The sequence below is a fragment of the Neoarius graeffei genome, chromosome 11 (genome assembly GCF_027579695.1).
Source record: "Neoarius graeffei isolate fNeoGra1 chromosome 11, fNeoGra1.pri, whole genome shotgun sequence".
NCBI classification, from domain to species: Eukaryota; Metazoa; Chordata; class Actinopteri; order Siluriformes; family Ariidae; genus Neoarius; species Neoarius graeffei.
In genome coordinates this window covers 74,175,862-74,196,545 of record NC_083579.1, presented here as the reverse complement: position 1 = coordinate 74,196,545, position 20,684 = coordinate 74,175,862, and the positions used below count along the sequence as shown (strand labels likewise).

The following is a 20,684-nucleotide window of genomic DNA, read 5'->3' as shown; positions in this document are numbered from 1 at the left end:
CAACAAGCCGGTGGTGGGCAAGCTAACTTGACATTCCTTGATAACCATAAGAGTTTGACTGGCGATGCAAAGCAATCCATTTCTATAATAGCTGTTTTTACCTTTTCTACTGTCTTTTTTGACCTGAATTTTCGTGTATACTTGGAAAAAGTTTGTGGTTTTAACTTCTGTCGGAAGTTAAAGCGAATCATTGGCTGTAAAAGAGGTTTTTTTGGACTCAAGTTGGTCGCTGCCGAAAGAAATTCACGTGCGAGATGGTGGATTTATCAGGCATGTTTATAACTTATAATTTCTCCTTTTCTACCTTTATCATTCGCTTAATGTGTGAAGATTCTTGAAAATATCTACAGATATCTCATCTCATCTCATCTCATTATCTCTAGCCGCTTTATCCTTCTACAGGGTCGCAGGCAAGCTGGAGCCTATCCCAGCTGACTACGGGCGAAAGGCGGGGTACACCCTGGACAAGTCGCCAGGTCATCACAGGGCTGACACATAGACACAGACAACCATTCACACTCACATTCACACCTACAGTCAATTTAGAGTCACCAGTTAACCTAACCTGCATGTCTTTGGACTGTGGGGGAAACCGGAGCACCCGGAGGAAACCCACGCGGACACGGGGAGAACATGCAAACTCCACACAGAAAGGCCCTCGCCGGCCCCGGGGCTCGAACCCAGACCTTCTTGCTGTGAGGCGACAGCGCTAACCACTACACCACCATGCCGCCCATCTACAGATATATCTGTAGATATGTTTATAGGCGATAAGAAGCAGATTTAAAAAAACCCCTCTCTTTTACGGCCAATGATTCGCTTTAACTTACAACAGAAGTTAAAACCACAAACTTTTTTTCCAAGTACACACTAAAATTCGGGTCAAAAAAGACAGTAGAAAAGGTAAAAAGGCAGCCAAACTCTTATGGTTGTCAAGGAATGTCAAGTTAGCTTGCCTACCACGGGCTTGTTACGATGGGGAAAATTGACATGTGACCAATTCCTGTAAATGGGCCTGTTCTTGTACACTTTGTATGAAGTGCCACTTGGTGATGGGGCAGAGCTTGCCCTTGCTTTGCGGACGACTTGTCTGACTTCTTCCTTCAGCTGCAGTTCTGCCAAGTCAAACTGCACTTCTGGTTCAGGAGGGTCTATCAAGATGTTGCACTTTCCCAATTCCTGCTCTCTTTGTGGGTCGCTGTATGCCTGCCTCAGTTGTTGGTCTATATCCTCCTGTGAGCAAACCAGTTTCCCACTGTGCTTTTGCCCCAGCAGCTCCTTTGCGAATTTAAAGGAGTTATAGCAATGAAGGCTGCTCGTTTCCAGGCCCTTTCGCTCCTCTGCCTCTGATGCCACTCAGCCCAACAGAGGACCTTGATCTTCTTGCGGAGGATGCACATCAGCTGTGCCAAGCCAGTGAACTCTTCGTCTTCCACCTCCTTGTACTGGGCCTTAAATACTTTCATCTCCTGCCTGATGTTATGGATCCTCACCTCCCTGTGGTTCTTTGTGTGTGACGTTTCCAAGCCTTTCTTCTCTTCCTCTCCAAACCGTTCAGCTGTGAAATTGACAATGATTGAATATTGTCAGGCCTAGTAGCTGCCCATTGGCATCACCATTTGCCGTTGCCTCTAGGATTCGGTCAACATCGTTCTCGAACTGCTTCCACAGTGTGGTCATGTTTGCTGCAGGCCATTTAATCTGCCTCATGGTAGAGTTGATGCTCGAGTGGTCCGTTTGCAACACTTGGAGGTTCTGGGTGCTATGGGTTGACTCCGGGCCTGGCTCCTCCTGCATCTCACCAGTTTGGACACCTGTGTGTTGTGTTGCTCCTGCTCCCACATGACATTTCATCTTCGCTTGGTCGATCTTCAGGCCACGCTTGTTCTTGCAAACTTTGCCACATGCACACTGCTTGCTCATTATCGTTTGTCCATTGCTCGGGTCTACCACTGTTGTGTCCATCCAAATGGGGTGCTCATCCTCCCCTCCCTCTCGGGCACCCCTGGGGGTGTCTTTCCATTGAGTCCAATGGAATTCCAACAGTGGAATAACTGTTAAATGGTATGTACTAATACTAACATCTGTGTACAGCTGGACCATTGACGAACACTCTTTTATTTACAGAGTGAGATTTACAATTGCATATTCCAGTAATGGACAATCAGAGGGGTTGTCTAGTTAGACAATTTGAATTGACTTCTCAAATCCCTTTTGCTCATCAACAATTAAAGCTCTATGGCCCTTCAATTTCATAAAATTGGTGAAATTTATTTCCCTCTGAAATTTGGTCATTGTGATTTATACCGTATGTTTTATTTCTGCAATATCTCAAAAAAAAAATATCAGGCCATTCTGTGGCTGGGAAGTTATTTAATTTGAGGGGATTCCCTAGCAAATAATGTGTATGAAATTTGTTTGTTTGCTTTGTGCAGTCAAGCAGATAGAGAAAGTCCCTGTGTGCATGTGCAGGTTTACCTTCTTCTTGTTTTGGGTTTTACAGCAGCTGGCATCCACAATGTTGCATTACTGCCATCTACAGGTTTACCTTGACCATGCACTGACAGTTGCATCATTCTGTTGCTAAACGAACAGCTGATCACACGGAGGTACTCGCTGACCGCCCATATTTATTAGTTTGGTCCTGCGTTTTCTCTCCTTCGCAGCATAACGTCTTTTCTTCTCACTTAATGCTACTGTAGTCAGTCTTTCACATTTCATTCACACACTCACGCCCTCCATTTTCCTCTCCTGTTTCAAATTTGTATCCCATAATGCCTTGCACGAATGGGGAAAGCCCACCACGTGATGCATGACATAGTATCGTTTTATTCTATCCGCAGTCACTGGATTTTGAGAAACAGAGCATTTTATTCAAGCAAGTGCTATCAAGAGCAAGTAGCACAGGCTAATGACCGAGAAACTAAGATTTCTGTCTCCAGACTCTTCTTCCACACTGCACGCTTGCTATAGTATTTTTCACTCAGACTTAAGTATTCATTTCCTAATGTAATTTACTTTTAAAATCAACATCGACAATTACACACAACGGTGCGACCTGGCACCCTGCTGCTAATCTCTTGCAAAATCCTTTGCCCTGTTGCTTTTTTGGTGTCTGGCTAAGTTTTGGCTGAGCTCAAGTCCCAGCTCTAATAGTAATGCTTCGCCACTGGACTCTAGTAACAATCAGGCAGATGATTATTTACTTATTTTCTCAAATTAATGAAAATGGGTTTGTGTTCTCAGGTGTGGTTTTACAAAACATATTTTTTTCTCTGTAGGTTCCAGCAAGTTTTTGATCAAACAGCCAAGCAAGAGGAGATCTTTGAGGCGATTGCAAAGCCCGTGGCTGATACGTGAGTCGAGCTTGTTCTTTGGTAGTTATACAGACATTCAGATTTGATTTATGTTGTTTGCATCATTATCATTAAACTCCAAGCCACAATAGTCATATTTTCATGTTGATGTTAATGTACACAGATAATCACAATAGTTTGCAAATGTAAGAAGAGAAGCTTGGCCTGGATTGAGCATCAAGTGGCTTTTTTTGAATATGTTAAAAATGTTACACAAATTTTCTATGAGTCGCACAGAGAACTTGGAATTATTCTGCATGTGCAATATGCAACTTGAAATCAGAATCAGAAATTTTAAATCAGATTTTGGCCAAAAGTTTATTTATTTGCCTAAAACAAACTTTTGGCATTTTCACTTGAAGAAACCATAAATGTATTTCACCAGAACAATTTGGAAATTATATTTACTTTTTGACTAAGCTGCAAGGACTAGGTTACAAAGATCACATTGAGGAAGAAGCCAGTTGAATAAATATGATGGCAAAAAGAGTCAGTCTTTCTAAAACATTGTTGGATACACTTTGATCAAGATTGTTGGATGACTAGGATCCATCCATCCATCCATCCATCCATCCATCCATCCATCCATCCATCCATCCATCCATATGTCTTATCCATCAGGGTTGCAGGGGAAGCTGGAGCCAATCCCAGCTGCCTTCGGAGTCAGCTGGACTGAAGTCATCTGGGATTGGCTCCAGCTTCCCCTGTGACCCTGATGGATAAGATGTATAGATGATGGATGTCTGTGAAGATTCTCAGTCATCCAGGTCATAATAAACTGTGGGTGGTAAAAGAGAGCAACTGGACTTGCTTGAAGATTCTTGAAGAGATTTCACCTCTCATCCAAAAGACTTCTTCAGTTCTGTCTGACTAATCGGGAGTATCAGGTATTTATCCTCACATAAATACTTGATCGTTTCAGCCTTGCATCCAGACAGATCTGGCTTTTTTGAGGTGTGAAACCGGTATTTTTTGAAAACGGGTCCCAGAGTGGGAAAATCCTAAAACACCGGATAGCCCGGAGTCATCTGGATGGCGAATGCGGATTTTTTCAGAAACGACGTATAAGCCCCGCCTCTCTAACCTTTAACCTCAGCCGCCGCCACTAGACACGTCGTAACAACAACAATGGTGGACTACAGGCTTGTGCTCGTACTGCAGAAACGTCCAATGTGACACGAAGTAGAAGTTCCACTTCATTGTCGGTCCACACAAAAGACTCTCCTCTTCCTCTCAGAGTTGCGCTGGCCATGATCGTCCTTTTCTCGTGTTATGAGCTTGTTTGTAAACAGAGTGTGACCTTTATATGCATGCTCCATGGCTTCTCTTCCGGTTTTAGTGTATTGGTGTGGCGGTGTCACAGCGCCACATACAGGCCTGGCATATGTACTACAGCATTTTGAGTCGTTACCAGTGAATTCGTGTGGACGCAGATATTTCTGGAAACGTTGCTGTGTTTGCGGAGATTTTTTTTCAAAACGACAGCGTATTGGGTGAGGCCACGTACTCGTGTGGACGGGCCCTGAGTCATCCTGTCATTGAGGCCCTGTCCATACGGCAACGGATTCAGGTGAATCCGATACAATTGTTTATCGTTTCGGCCTGGCGTCCACACGGCACCGGCGTTTTGGGTGCCCCAAAACGCAATCTTTTGAGAACGGGTTCCAGAGTGGAAAGATTTGGCAACGTTGCCGTTACGAAGTCGTCTGGATGAGTAGAACGGATTTGTTTACGATGACGTCACAACCACATGACTGTCAGTGCTTCACGCCGGGTAGAAGTGTAACGAACTCGATGCGAGTTGTCAACAAATCCTATAACTTGGTTCATGAAACGCGCTTACAAAATATTTTCACTGTGAATATTTATTGTGTAATGGTGCAAAGTGAGAGAGAGAGAGAGAAAATAGCCCTTAGGGCAGAGTCAATCCTGCCAGCAAAAATAGGGAAAAAAAGGAGCGATCTCACCTCTTCAGATGTTTTTCTTTCAGATGGTTTAAGTCCTACAATACATTCCTCAAAAAGGGCGTAGAAGAGCAAATTAATCCATCAACGTGTAGCATTCAATTTATTCCGGACCATTAAAGACGCCGCCTTCCGCGTAGAATCATACGTCATCCTCGCCGGCATATTGGATGGGTCAAAGCGGAGAATAAAGATGCCTCATTCATGTGCTGCGTTTAACTGTACCAACAGGTTTACCGTCCAAATGAGATCACATGGGATTACCTTTCACAGGTGAGACTGGAAAAATACTTTTCATTGTATTTGGTCATTATAATGTAATTTTACGAACAGATTTTCCTGACTTTGTGGCTAATATGAAGTCTCGCACATAATAGTTTATGCGCATGCGTCCTTACTTCTTCTATTGTTCTGGTGTCTCCGAAGGGACTGTCTTACAGCGCCCCTAGAGGAGTGGCATGTGTATTGCATCGTTTTCAGCAAGCGTTGCGTTGCCATATGGACCTGATATTTTACTGATCGTTGCCCATTTGGACGCGATATTTTTTTAAATAACATCTCGTTGCCATTGTCGTGTGGATGTAGCCTGAGGCCCTGTCCACACGGCAACGGATTCAGGTGACTCCGATACAATTGCTTATCGTTTAGGCCTGGCGTCCACACGGCACTGGCGTTTTGGGTGCCCAAAACGGAATCTTTTTGAGAACGGGTTCCAGAATGGAAAGATCTGGCAACGTTGCCGTTGTGAAGTCGTCTGGATGAGTAGAATGGATTTGTTTACGATGATGTCACAACCACATGACTGTGAGTGCTTCACGCCAGGTAGAAGTGTAACGAACTCGATGCGAGTTGTCAACAAATCCTATAACTTGGTTCATGAAACGCGCTTACAAAATATTTTCACTGTGAATATTTATTGTGTAATGGTGCAAAGTGAGAGAGAGAGAGAGAGAGAGACTCTGCCCTTAGGGCAGAGTCAATCCCGCCAGCAAAAATAGGGAAAAAAAGGAGCGATCTCACCTCTTCAGATGATGGTTTAAGTCCTACAATACATTCCTAGGTTAACTGGTGACTCTAAATTGACCGTAGGTGTGAATGTGAGTGTGAATGGTTGTCTGTGTCTATGTGTCAGCCCTGTGATGACCTGGCGACTTGTCCAGGGTGTACCCCGCCTTTCGCCCGTAGTCAGCTGGGATAGGCTCCAGCTTGCCTGCGACCCTGTAGAAGGATAAAGTGGCTAGAGATAATGAGATGAGATGAGATATCATCTTCCCAAGGTTCTTGTTTTCTCACTGGATCAATCTTTGGACATATAGGTTCAACGCTTCCTCTCACAGCTTCTACAATTTGTTCAGTATCACGATCAATTATGGTGGAGAGCTCATTTTTGACCTCCTCAGGCAACTGCTGTCTGATAGTTGGGACATCTCTAAGGCCAAGTTTACATTAGACCGTATCTGTCTTGTTTTCTTCGCGGATGCACTGTCCGTTTACATTAAAACGCCTGGAAACTCCAGGAAACGGGAATCCGCCAGGGTCCACGTATTCAATCCAGATCGTGTCTGGTCCGGTGCTGTGTAAACATTGAGAATACGCAGATACGCTGTGCTGAGCTCTAGCTGGCGTCGTCATTGGACAATGTCACTGTGACATCCACCTTCCTGATTCGCTGGCGTTGGTCATGTGACGCGACTGCTGAAAAACGGCGCGGACTTCCGCCTTGTATCACCTTTCATTAAAGAGTATAAAAGTATGAAAATACTGCAAATACTGATGCAAATACTGCCCATTGTGTAGTTATGATTGTCTTTAGGCTTGCCATCCTTCCACTTGCAAGTGGTGAGTGACTTGCGCATGCCCGATATGCACTGGGATCACACACACAGCGGCTCAGTCCCGAATCACTGCTCGTGCGCTTCACTCGCGCGCTCTGTGAGCTGCGCAGGGCCGGAGTGCGCACCCTCCAGAGGGCACTCGCTGTTCAGGGCGGAGTGATTTGGAGCGCAGGATGCCTGCGGAGCCGAGCGTATCCGTGTATTGGCGTTGCTGTGTGCACGCGAATCGTGTATTGGCGTTGCTGTGTGCACGCTAATCGTTTTAAAAACGTTAATCTGATGATCCGCTGATGCGGTCTAATGTAAACCCCACCTAAGTGCTCTGCAATTGATGGTTGGCTTCGATATACAGAAATATTCTATACAATTGTGTGCTTCCAACTTTTTGGCAACAGTTTGGAGAAGAACCATGTTTAGTGTAACAGTCAGATGTCCACAAACCTTTGGCCATAGTGTATTATAAGCAAATCCTGAGAAACCCTTGCTGTGTAGTCATGAGTTTCTGGTTGTAAATGACCCCTTTTTGCCTTAGTGGCAAGACAAATGTGTTCATCTGTGTATCCATTAAAGATTAATTTTATAAAATCTAAAATATTTCATTAAGTCGTAGCTGTATGATTCCACTACAAAGCTTTGCCTTTGGGGAAATGTACATCATTTTGGAGTTTCTCCATAGCAAAAAACTGTTTCTATTCCAATGAGATTTAAATGGAGGTCTCTAACTTTTCTGCTTTGACCGTCTTCCACAAGATCCATTTTATCTCAAGTGTTGACCGGGTGTTATTCACACACTAGATCACCAAATCGCATAAAAAAACCAAATAAATAAAACAATGTGTTTCAATCTCTTGAATGGTTCTGGCTTGGGCTTGGACCACACAAGCTTCATGACTCACATCGTGGGCTGACTCAGTACATGGACACTAATGATGGAAAGCTGTGATTCTTGGCCTGTCTCTGTTCTCCAACCACTACATGAAACATTTACACCACATGTAGTGCCATGCCAGCTATCCGTTTGGCATTTCCATCTTTTCATCATATTGACAGGCTTGAAATTTCAACCCTCATTGAAGTGTCTGGTGATGGAAAATACCATTTGATGACGGTGATGATGAGCTAGTTTTATGATGTCGGCCCAAGGTTTTCGATTCGGTGCTTTGGAGATGTAAGATGACTAGTTTTTCTAAATTTGGGAGCAGTGACTATGACTAAAGATCTGAGGAAAACCTTCATGCATAATGTACTTGTACCATTAGATACAATGCATGGGAATAAATTATGAGATGTATACACTCACCGGCCACTTTAATAGGATTCTAAGGTTCTTGATTCTAAGATTCTTGTTCTTGGCTGCAGGAACGGAACCCAATGTGGTCTTCTCCTGTTGCATGCTGAGATGTTTTTCTGCTCACCATGGTTGTAAAGAGGTTGCTATGAGTTGCTATATCCTTCCTGGCAAAAGCGCTCGAACCAATCTGTCCATTTTCCTCTGACCTCTCTTATCAACAAGGCGTTTGTTTCCACCCACAGAGCTGCCACTCACTCGATGTTTTTTGTTTTTCGCACCATTCTGTGTAAACTCTAGAGACTGTTGTGTGTGAAAACCCCAGGAGATCAGCAGTTTCTGAAACACTCAAACCAGTCCATCTGGCTCAAACCAACACCCATGATGCCACAGTGAAAGAAAGTCACACTTTGACATCACCATTTTTCCCATTCTGATGTATGAACATTGTGAACATCAACTGAAGCTCTTGATTTGTATCTGCATGATTTGATGCATCGTGCTGCTGTCAAGGAATCGGCTGATTGAGAGAACTGCAGAAAACACCAGGTGGATGGGTGTTCCTAATAAAGTGGTCAGTGAGTGTATGTGTATACTGTGCAAAAGTTGACCAAATGAGGCAATTAAATGTATTTTGTGTGTGTGTGTCTTCATTATACAAGACTACACTGTAAAAAAAAGAATAGTTGAGAATACTTGAAATTTCAAGGCAACCGTCTGCATTAAGAATTTAGTTTTGCCAACGATGTGCCCATGATAATCCAAACTATGATAACACTGTTATCTTTATTAAGAATTCTTAATTAAGTCAGTTTTCAATTCCTCATTCTGCCAACATAGATTTCTCTTTTTGCTGAACAGTGGCATTCACAGTAGTACAAAAAGGCAATTGAGGTTATCACAATTTATCATTAAACTATACATGCCTTTTTTCATTGTTCTACACAATTACAAAACTTCAATAATGTACAATAAACTTCACACTTTTTTAAAAACTTTATTTCAATAAGCACTTTTGAACAAAATCAAGTATTTGTATAATTACAGCGCATGCCCCCTGAGTTCAATCTATTTTCCGTCTTTTTAAGCATGAATAGGCTACATGGGGTTTCATTTCTTTAATCAAAAAATGGCCCTTCAGTACTTGAACTTGGTTTCACAGGCCAAGCTACAGTGCAATAATAAGTGCACTTGTAATTGGGGCGTCTTGTCATTCTAATCAAGCTGCTCTGAAACACAAGCTACAACCATGTCAAAACATTCATGTTTAAGGGGGGGACATGGCCCTTCTAACTGTTAAGATGCAGATTGACTTAGAACATGACCCTGCACAGCCTAAATACACACTGGCTGGTTCAGAACATGGGCCTGCACAACCTAAATGCCATAAGGTTCAACATGTCAACATGAACTTCAACCAGAGAGAGAACCACATTGCCCAGCCCTTGCATTTGGGAGAGGAAACCCTGTGTCTTGGTCATTAAGAGCATGCGCTGAATAAACACCTGTGGCAATTATGTATTTTCAATTCAGATTATTCACTATTGTATATTTACACATCATTGAGGTGCACCCTATCAGTTTGATGTGGATTTTTCTGTTCGTTAATAATTATTCATATTTTCTTGTCCATTCAATTGTGAATATGGAATTACTTGAACAAAGCGTAATTCTATTTTTTACAGTGTAGCAGGTTACCCGGCGTTTCCCGGGTTTTGCAAAATTCTAGGCTGCCCCTAGACTTCCATGTCAAATCTGTTGAAGATCCGTCAAGAAATGGTGATATTAACCCAAGACAAACAAAAATCCAAACATCCACCACCCAGAGGCCCACTGGGAACCCCCTGGGGCCCAAATATGGAATTTCTGAGTTCTGCCAAACTGTGGCTATCTCTTATACCTACGTGCTCTATTGAGAGTTTGTGTTGATAATGTAACGTGAAAGGCATTGCAGGGAGGGGGTGGGTGGATGTTGTGCCCCCCCAGGGAAATCCCTGGGGCCCGTACATGAATTTGGTTTATATCTGCAAAATTCTGGGTCATCCCTGGACCTACTTGCCAAATTTGGTGAAAATCCGTCAAGAAATGGCGACGTGAGCTCAAGACCGACAAACAAACTAACTTTGCCGCTTATTACAGTATATAGATGACCAAGTAATGTATGTTTATTCAGAAAGAGTGAAAATGTATTCAGTTGAAAAGTTTTTCTAACTTGTATTCTCACCTTTACGTTTCCAGCTTTTATCTCTTAGCTTTTAGCTCTTCTTAGTTAGTAATCTTCACCTCAGATTCTTCTTTACCTCTGTTCTCATTGATATCTCTGCCAGTCATTGCCAGTTTTAACTCAACATAGGCTACGTATCTGTGAAAACTCAGTAATGCACTGCCTTCTTTAAAATGTCAGGAGACTGAGAGGGTCATATCATGGCTGTGAATTTATTTTTTTTTTTTGGTTCTGTTTTTCTGTTGATGTTCCCATATTGTTGTCTTGTTCCAGGATACACCCACATTTTTTTTTTAAGAAACTTGTTTTAGAAACATTTTATTTGTTGATAAATAGCACGTTCGAATAACATTTTTAAATTTTTTCCCCCTTTAAAAAAACCATAGAGGATGCAAACTTTTGCCAACAACCAAATGCGTGATGGAAAAACACGACATTAAGAAGCAAATTCTGTTCCTCTTACTATAATAAAAGTAGTTCTGCCTTGCATTACTCATAATCTCAGTTTGGAGTATTCTTAAAACTCCACCCTTCATGTGGTTTGAAAGACCTTTAATTAACATGACGACATAGGATAGGGACAAAGCAGCAGGACTTCACCCTTCGATCTTACCAGAGAGGGCTTTTTTTAATGCACTTGGGCATTTATAAATTTCCATTAAGAAGGGAGGGACACACTTTATGAGAAATGCCTCAGGGCAGAGCTTTATTTGACTGATTTTTGAGGATTAGTATCCTTAAAACCTGAAATAGCCCATGACCTTTTGACGTGTAGGCTTTCCAAAAGGCAATTACATGTGTTTGTTTGTCAGCGAGCACCAAAAATGCACCAATAATTGAACAACTTTGCTTAACAAGAATATTAGCTGATATTGAAGTCATTTTAATTTTTGAGCCTGTTTTATAGCTAGACATGGCCATCATGAGATCTGCTTTTACGATATGTAATGATTATGATCTGCAAATAGGCTAAGAATATCATAAGGCTAAACCCTGTTACTGAGGTGTTAATGTGAGAATTAGTACAGCAAAGAAGCTATTTTAAAACCCGTTATGCAGATTTAGTGCTCGTTTGGTGAAGTTCTTGGTAAAGAAGAAAGTCTTCAAGTGACTTAGTTGTTTGGACAGCCAGGGGAAGTTCATTCCACCATCTGGGTGCCAGGACAAAGAAGGAGTCTTGATGAATGTCTTCCTTGTGGCTTGAGGGATGGTGAGTCCAGTTGAGCTGTGCTTGTGGCTAGAAGGGAGTGGGTATAGAGATGAGTTGTTGCATATTGGAGGGCTCTGGTGTGTGTGTGTACACATATATATATATATTTTTTTTACCATTGTAGGCATGCCTTTGTGTTTTTAATTCTGAACTAGGCAGCTACAAGGAGCCGGTGGGGGGGGAACAAGTCAAGTTTATTTGTATAGCGCTTTTAACAATAAACATTGTCGCAAAGCAGCTTTACAGAATTTGAACGACTTAAAACACGAGCTAATTTTGTCCCTAATCTATCCCCAATGAGCAAGCCTGTGGCGACGGTGGCAAGGAAAAACTCCCTCAGACGACATGAGGAAGAAACCTCGAGAGGAACCAGACTCAAAAGGGAACCCATCCTCATTTGGGCAACAACAGACAGCATGACTATAACATAAACAGTTTTAACATAAAGTCAGTTTTGTTGATGTTGTAACTCTTCATTGATGGAAACTTGAGTGCAAAACTGTTCATGACAACTGCAGTCCTAAAGTTAGCAAGTCAGCTGTAGTCCTCAGCCATAAAAGCATTACTGTAAGAGTCCAGAGTGTCCTCCAGGTGTAACCCTCAACTGTCCTCATGGGGCCGTCCTCCACAGGAGCGATGCGATAAAACTCCGACCAGACACAGGGCACCAGGATGGATCAAGCAGGTCCGAGGGGCAGAAGAGGCCAGCATCTCAATCCCAGGACCAACATGTAACTCAGAGGGACAGATTGGGGGGGGGAGGAGAGAGAGAAAACACAGGTTGTTAGGTATGCCCTAAAAATGACACAAGTATTAAATCTGTGTGGTAGGCTCACAGAGACGAGAGTCTTGACATCAGGCATAATACACAACAATGGCATGCTAATATGGTTAAAAAATATGACCTGGGAACACAGCAACAGTGTGATGTGGGAGAATTTGGGGAGGCTGACTTTAAGTTTGCACAAGATGAGGTAAGAGCCTCACCCTGGTCTGAATGCTGTCTGAGTTGTTCCTTGAGGGCAGTGCCAGTCTTTGGCCATTTCCTGTCACCAGTCCCAGCTCTTGCTATGTTTATTGCTTTCCATTTCTTAGGCTCCATTGTACTCTGTCAATAATCTACAAGGACAAGACCTACCCAGAGGAAGAAAGGCTTGTAAAAAGAGAATTGTTGTTGTTGTTGTTGTTGTACTGATGCAGGGTTTTAGCTTGATAGAATTCTTAGACCCTGACATATTTGTATTAACAGGATCATCTACTTCTGCTGGAGACTACAAAGCACTTTTGTAAGTCTCTCTGGATAAGGATGTCACTTTAAATTTAAATGCCGTAAATGTCAAACGAATGTAAACCATATTTGCTGATTTGTGGTATGCATTATCTTTGGCCTGACATTATCAAGCACATGGCTTTTGTAAACTCTATAATCTTCATGGAATTCAGCATGTCAGTCTGATTACCCCACTTTTTCATTTTTTATGACCCAGACTAGCTGAATTCAGTGATTTGTGGATGAGTAGTGTGATGACCATTTGCTCTATAAAGACAAACAGTTTCCATTAAGCTTCCAAGTGTCTGTTTATGCGTGTTTATGATGCATACTTGCAAGACACAAGACATTCCTGGGTTTAGTTTTTCCACTTGTGTCAAGTTGTTCCAATCTGGTTGACATTAAACCAAAGATGATGGTTCTGTGAATCGGGCGCACTAAAATAGTGCTAACTTCCAAATTGCCAAACCACATTATGACCTTTAATGAGATTTGATGAAAAATAGCATGTTTGACTAGCCTACAGTATGTCATCATTTAAAAAAAAACAAACAAAATAAGACAAAACATATAATTATTGCTGTATTTAGTTCCACACTGAAGCATCACAGCACCATGGTACCAGTGGCAAGAGTGATGATATATAACAGGAGTCATGTTGCCTCATCTTGGGTAACAAAAATGGACACATGGTCCAATGGCAGGTGGGCCGAGCCAAAATCCAATTAGTAGACCAAGAACACATTAACATATTATCGAAAGCCATGGTTCTGAAAGTGGGGATTATATCAGGAATCTACACAAAATAGTCCATAATACTGAAGTGGGGTATTTTATAATATAATGAGGCTATCAATGACGGCATAGCTCACGCCGGCCCCGTCTAGTCGAGAAGAAACGATCTAAAGTGGGCCACCTTGCACAATAAATGTTGCAAGCTATATATAGAAGCTATATCCACCCTAGGAATACCTACCTATTTGCCAAAAAGAATCCAAAATGGCAAGGAATTGACCAAGAAGAACCGATTTTTGTTAAACTGCTGTTGAACATTAAGACTTAATTAGTCCATAACTTCATTAATAATTGCAATTAAGCAAATCTGGGTAGCAGTTAGATGCACCCTAGGTACCCCTACCTTCATGTCAGAAAGAATCAAAATTGGTGAAGGACTGAGGGAGAAGAAGCGATTTGTGTGGAAACTGCTCGTTAGCGCTTAATTATTCCATATCTTCATTATTAATTGCAATTATGCATATTTAGTTAGAAGCTATGTGCACCACAGGCAGACGTACCTTCCTGCCAAAAAGAATAAAAATTGGTGAAGAACTGAGAGAAAAGAAACGATTTTTGTGAAATGTGGACGCTACTGGACGGACGACGGACAACACATGATGGCATAAATTCATCACCTGTCGGCCAGATGAGTTGATAAATAAATGTAGCTTGCCAAATTATTTACAAGTAAAAAACATGAAAAGATGTGATTTGCTTAAGTATTCAATTCAGTTCAATTCAATTTTATTTGTATAGCGCTTTTAACAATGGACATCATCACAATGCAGCTTTATAGAAACGTATCAATTCCAGACATACAGTTCACATACAGTGAGAGTAAAAAGTATTTGATCCCTTGCTGATTTTGTTGGTTTGCCCACTAATAAAGACACGATCATTCTATACTTTTAATGGTAGATGTATTCTAACATGGAGAGACAGAATATCAAAACGAAAATCCAGAAAATAACTTTAAAGAATATATATTAATTGATTTGTATTTCATTGAGGGAAATAAGTATTTGATCCCCTAGTATGTATTAGGAGTTCTGGCTTTCACAGACCAGTTAGACACTCCCAATCAACTTGTTACCTGAATTGAAGACACCTGTTCTAACTAATCACCTGTATGAGAGACACCTGTTCACAGAATCAGACAATCAGACAGATTCCAAACTCTCCAACATGGGTAAGACCAAAGAACTCTCTCAGGACCTCAGAGACAGGATTGTTGACCTGCACAAATCTGGAATGGGCTACAAATACATTAGCAAGATGCTGGGTATTAAAGTAACAACCATTGGTGCAATTGTGAGAAAATTTAAGAAGTATAACATGACCATCAATAGACCTCGGTCTGGTGCTCCACAGAAGATTTCACCTCGTGGGGTGGCAATGATCATGAGAACTGTGAGAAATCAACCTGCAACCACACAGCGGGAGTTAGTGAATGACCTCAAGGCAGCTGGGACCACAGTCACCAGGAAAACAATTGGCAACACTTTGCGCCGCAATGGATTAAAATCCTGCAGTGCCCGAAAGGTACCCCTGCTTAAGAAGGCACATGTGGAGGCCCGCCTAAAGTATGCCAATGATCACCTCAAAGATGTACAAAGTGATTGGGAGAAGGTTCTGTGGTCAGACGAGACCAAAATTGAACTATTTGGCCTAAACTCTACTCTTCATGTGTGGAGGAAGAAAAATGCTGCCTATGACCCCAGGAACACTGTGCCCACCGTCAAGCATGGAGGTGGAAGCATTATGTTTTGGGGGTGTTTCTCTGCCAAGGGCACAGGGCTACTTCACCGCATCAGTGGGAAGATGGATGGAGCCATGTACCGTGCAGTCCTGAGGGACAACCTCCTCCCCTCCGCCAGGAAGTTGAAAATGGGCCGTGGTCGGGTCTTCCAACATGACAACGACCCGAAGCATACAGCAAAGCCAACAAAGGAGTGGCTCAAGAAGAACCACATTAAGGTCATGGAGTGGCCCAGCCAGTCTCCGGACCTCAATCCAATCGAAAATCTATGGAGGGAGCTGAAGGTCCGAGTTGCCGAGCGACAGCGCACCAACCTTAATGATTTAGAGAGGATCTGCAAAGAAGAGTGGGCCAAAATTCCCCCTGATATGTGTGCTAACCTTGTGGTTAACTACAACAAACGTCTGTCCGCTGTGCTTGCAAACAAAGGCTTTGCCACCAAGTATTAAGTGCTTTTGGCTAGAGGGATCAAATACTTATTTCCCTCAATGAAATACAAATCAATTAAAATATATTCTTTAAAGTTATTTTCTGGATTTTCGTTTTGATATTCTGTCTCTCCATGTTAGAATACATCTACCATTAAAAGTATAGAATGATCATGTCTTTATTAGTGGGCAAACCAACAAAATCAGCAAGGGATCAAATACTTTTTACTCTCACTGTATATGAATTTATAAAATGTATCCCTAATGAGCAAGCCAGAGGTGATTGTGGCAAGGAAAAACTCCCTGAGACAACATGAGGAAGAAAACCTTGAAAGGAACCAGACTCAAAAGGGAGCCCATCCTCATCTGGGTGACACTGGATAGTGTGATTTTTATAAATAACTTGCCTCTATGATCTAAAAGTGCACCCAAGAAATTCATTCTAGTTTTAACATGGTCTATTTTGTTGACGTTATTAACAGATCACTGATGAAGACTTGACTGTAAGACTGCTTGTGGCAACTGCAGTCCTGAAGTTTTTTTTTTAAATTTTATTTATTTTTTATGGCAGTTGTAGTCCTAAGCCATCATGGCAAATGTTTGCAGGCCAAAGCCATTTCCATAGTTTCTAAGTGCATGCATATGGGACCATCCTTAGCAGGAGCAAGGTGATGAGAACTCCAACCAGAAGTAGGGCATCAGGATGAATCAGGCAGGACCAGAGAGCAGAAATGGTCGCTGGTATCTCAGGAGTAGCAGTGTAATGAGAGAGGGGGGTGGGGGGAGGGGCAGAGAATGAGGGAGATGGAGAGAGAAACGGATTGTTGGGTACGCTCATTGTAACGTAGTGGTTAAGAAAAGTGTACATTGTGTGCGAAGTGGAAGCAGGGACTCCGGCAAGACTAACTATGACGGCTTAAATGAAAGGGAGAGCCAGAATGTAACAGAAACACGAAGGTGCCCTGGGACTTAAAGTGGCTAGCCACTCTATTGTCGTCAAACACGAGTGAACGCACAAATGTGAGTGAATGCATTCAGCTCATTGCTGTGAAACCACCGAAATTAGAACAAGACATGATTTACAGCATCAATTTTTAGCTTGCGAATGAATACATCTAATTGGCACATTTTCTCAATAGCTGTCCCTATGTTTATTATTAATTTGCGCTAGCAGCACTGGCGCAAATTGTTACTGTCACTCAGGATCTTTCTTCTTCACCTCCTTCTTATTATTCTTCTCCTTATGTTTTTTTAGGACGTTATTTCTCCCTTAGTTTTCAACCAATCATCATCAGATTTCACATGAAGAATACCTCTGGGCTGAATTACGTTGCTATGACTTTTGGTGCTGATCTGGATCACCAAACCGGAATGATCTATGAAAACCAGGATTTTTTTCAATCAGTTTTTTTTTATACCCCCTGCAAACAAAGTTTGGGGGGTATATAGGAATCACTCTATCCATCCGTCTGTCTGTCCGTCCGTCTGTCCATCTGTCCATGTGTCTTGTCAGCACAGCTCCTCCTAAACAATTTGATGGATTTTAATGAAACTTTACAGAGTTGCAGTATACCACCTGAAGATGTGCATGAAGGAAAATAATCCCGGTCCGATGTTTCAAAGGGGAGGTAATTCAACTTATTCCCGTACATGTGGCAATATATGATGACAGGCTCATAAGCACAGTGTATTCTATAGTGAATTTACTCACAGTTCTATTTTATTTTGTTCAGGGTGGCAAGGTGCAACTTTTCTTCACTAAGCATCATTCTCTATCTCTTAACATTCTGGATCTATAGGGTACGGTGATGAGACGTCATGGTTTGTAGCAGCTAGTGCAAATTACTGTGACTTTAGTCACAGTCTCTATCTAGTTCTGTTTTGCCTTTTGTGGATTAGAACAGTGACTAGCTCTTTCTCAATTCAGTTACCATAAGTAATTATGGTAATTGCCATAAATTATCATAAGATAATTTTAATTTTGAACACTGATTCTAAATTCATTTAGTGAGCAAGATTACAGTGTTTTTCAGGCCAGTCCTGTTCCATGGGATGTATGCTTGACACCTATGATGTAGAGGAATTAATTTGTTTCATGATGACGAGTTACAGTATACGATGACTCAAGCAAGGTATGATATTTTTTCCTCTGAGGAAATAGTGGATTTCTTTCTAAATGTCACTCTGTCTATATTGGTTTCATGTCATTCATGATCAAGATGCGGTGATTTTTTTTTTTTGAGTAATAGCAGTTCAAGGATAAAAGCCAAGTCTTGGAGCTCTCCTTTGTAGGGTTTCTCCAAAAGCTCTGTGAAACATCAAAAACCAAATTCTCTCACCCACAAGGTAATCGTTAAACCACCTATACACATACTAATCATGAAAATCGTGAACTTTTTTTTTTTAAATCCCCCGCTGGCTGAAAGGCCCGAAGGGCGATTATGTTGTGGTGATTTCTATCCGTCCTGGGAAGGGTGCTCACCTTCTGAAAGCAACTCCTCTCACAATTTTTAGAGGAATTTCATGAAACTTGGCAGGATTCTTTGCTATATGTCGGTAATATGCATATTGCAATTTTGCTCAATTCAGTCGCATTTTACTAGAGTTATGGCAGAGTTCCCAGTGGGGGAAACATGCTCTCGGAGCACTCTTGTTGTGGTGGTGTTTGTTTTCTAAATAAATAAATAAATGTTTTTTTTGCCACACTGTTTGAGAGAACTCATTCCTACTTGTAATTTCTTTGACTCTTCAGCAGTATCCTATCAAGTACAGGTCACGTTTCCAGAATGGCCGTTGCTGCGCCAAAGCAAAAACCGCTCTGTACGATCCATGATCGTTTCTGACGTGACTGCTTCTGCTTAGTCATATGTTTGTCTCTGGGAGCTCAGGCTCTTTTCATTTCCTTGGGTCATTTGGGAATGTCAGGTTTCATTCAGTCAAAGTTTACAGACACTGTGCGATGTTGTAAGCAATTTCTGAGATTCACATCAGCTAGCCATGGAAAACACTGCATTCTTGGGCTGATTGAAAACGGATTTTCTTCTGATTGTCTTCATTTTTAAAAGTGCTGTGTTGTCTGTGTCAGTGTGCTGGCAGGGTACAATGGTACAATCTTTGCCTATGGACAGACCAGCAGTGGAAAGACATTTACCATCACGGGTGGTGCTGAGCGCTACGGTGACCGAGGAATCATCCCCAGAACGCTGTCCTACTTGTACCAGCATATCGGCCAGGTTAGTGATGACATCTGTAATGTTTCAATAATTTTATCACTGGTTTTCTAGACTCCAGACATTTTATCTTAGTTACTACTAAGGTTTAGAAAGGGTAAATCCACTTCAAATCACCAGACTTCATAAAATGTTCCCAACTCACCATCTCCGATTTGTTTCATACTTTCACAAACTAATGTTATTATTCCTAGTAAACACCTACAAAATTTTAGCCTTATATCTTTATTAGTTTTTTTTTTTTTAATATTAGGGCTTTAAGAATGGGGCATGACACTGATTTTATTGTAAAACCGAGTGGTACAGAAAACGATTCTAAGTTCAATAAGTCATTACATTTGAACTATTCATGTTAGATGCATGAAATTTTCAGGAGTTGTTCTTAGGTACTAGATGTCTTTAACTACTATAAAAAAGATCCACAGTTGCATATTTGTCAGTTTATAGCTTGCTGAAAACTGTAAAAATAAAATTTCGCTTGTGCTTTGGAGCAGTTTTGGCCCTCTGTATTTCCACATTGAAGCATATCAGATCTTTCAAATTTTGGTATTTATTTCTCATGTTGTAGTACTATTTTGGTGACCTAAGTATTTCTCTAAAAGAAATAAAATTCTGATTTATGAGACATTAAAAATGGAAAAAAATAATTTCACGCCTATATTTCAAATGCATATTGCTCATGTACGACAAGGTCTACCATAAAAATAATTATACCACTGGAAAGAGCACATCTTCATTAATATATTCACAAAATATGAAGTTGGTATCTTGAACCAAACTATATTTATTAAGGTATCAAATATGTCATGTTTCAGCACAAACAGAAAATGTAAAATACAGAACCACTGTACTTAAAATGCAATCACAAAATTGTATCAGAGAATTTATATTTTTGTATTTTATGTCTAAATATTAATCTTATTTTTATTCTGCAAGTTTTACCATACCCAGTTCTACAATTTAAACAAACTACAGTGTCAGTAGATGCAAAACTTCAAACATCAGCCACTGTATCTAGATAGCAAGTAGAAACACACAACTATGTGCTTCTGGAGGATGCTATAAATAGTCTAATATTAAAAACTATATTAATGTCAATTTCCAGATTTTATGTATTACTTGGAGCATATATCATATGCCTTGAAACGGCATTTCCGTCTGTAGCAAAACATGGCGCATTTTTGATACCTTTTTCTGTGCCACTGATTTTTACAGTAAAATCAGTGTCAAGCCCCATTTTTAAAGCCCCGATATCTCAAAAACTAATAAAGATATAAGGCTGAAATTTTGTATGGTGTTTACTGGGAATAATAACATTAGTTTGTAAAAGTATGAAACAAATC

General features: G+C 41.2%; 1 protein-coding gene across 1 annotated transcript in view; it reads left to right on the top strand.

Annotated features, from left to right (window-relative positions):
- The window catches only part of kif6 (kinesin family member 6), a 289,502-nt gene that overhangs the window by 18,764 nt on the left and 250,054 nt on the right, over positions 1 to 20,684 (top strand). Inside the window, exons 3-4 of the mRNA XM_060932833.1 lie at positions 3,282 to 3,356; positions 19,197 to 19,344. Of these exons, the coding sequence (XP_060788816.1) occupies positions 3,282 to 3,356; positions 19,197 to 19,344 (223 nt within the window). The remainder of the gene's footprint in view (positions 1 to 3,281; positions 3,357 to 19,196; positions 19,345 to 20,684) is intronic.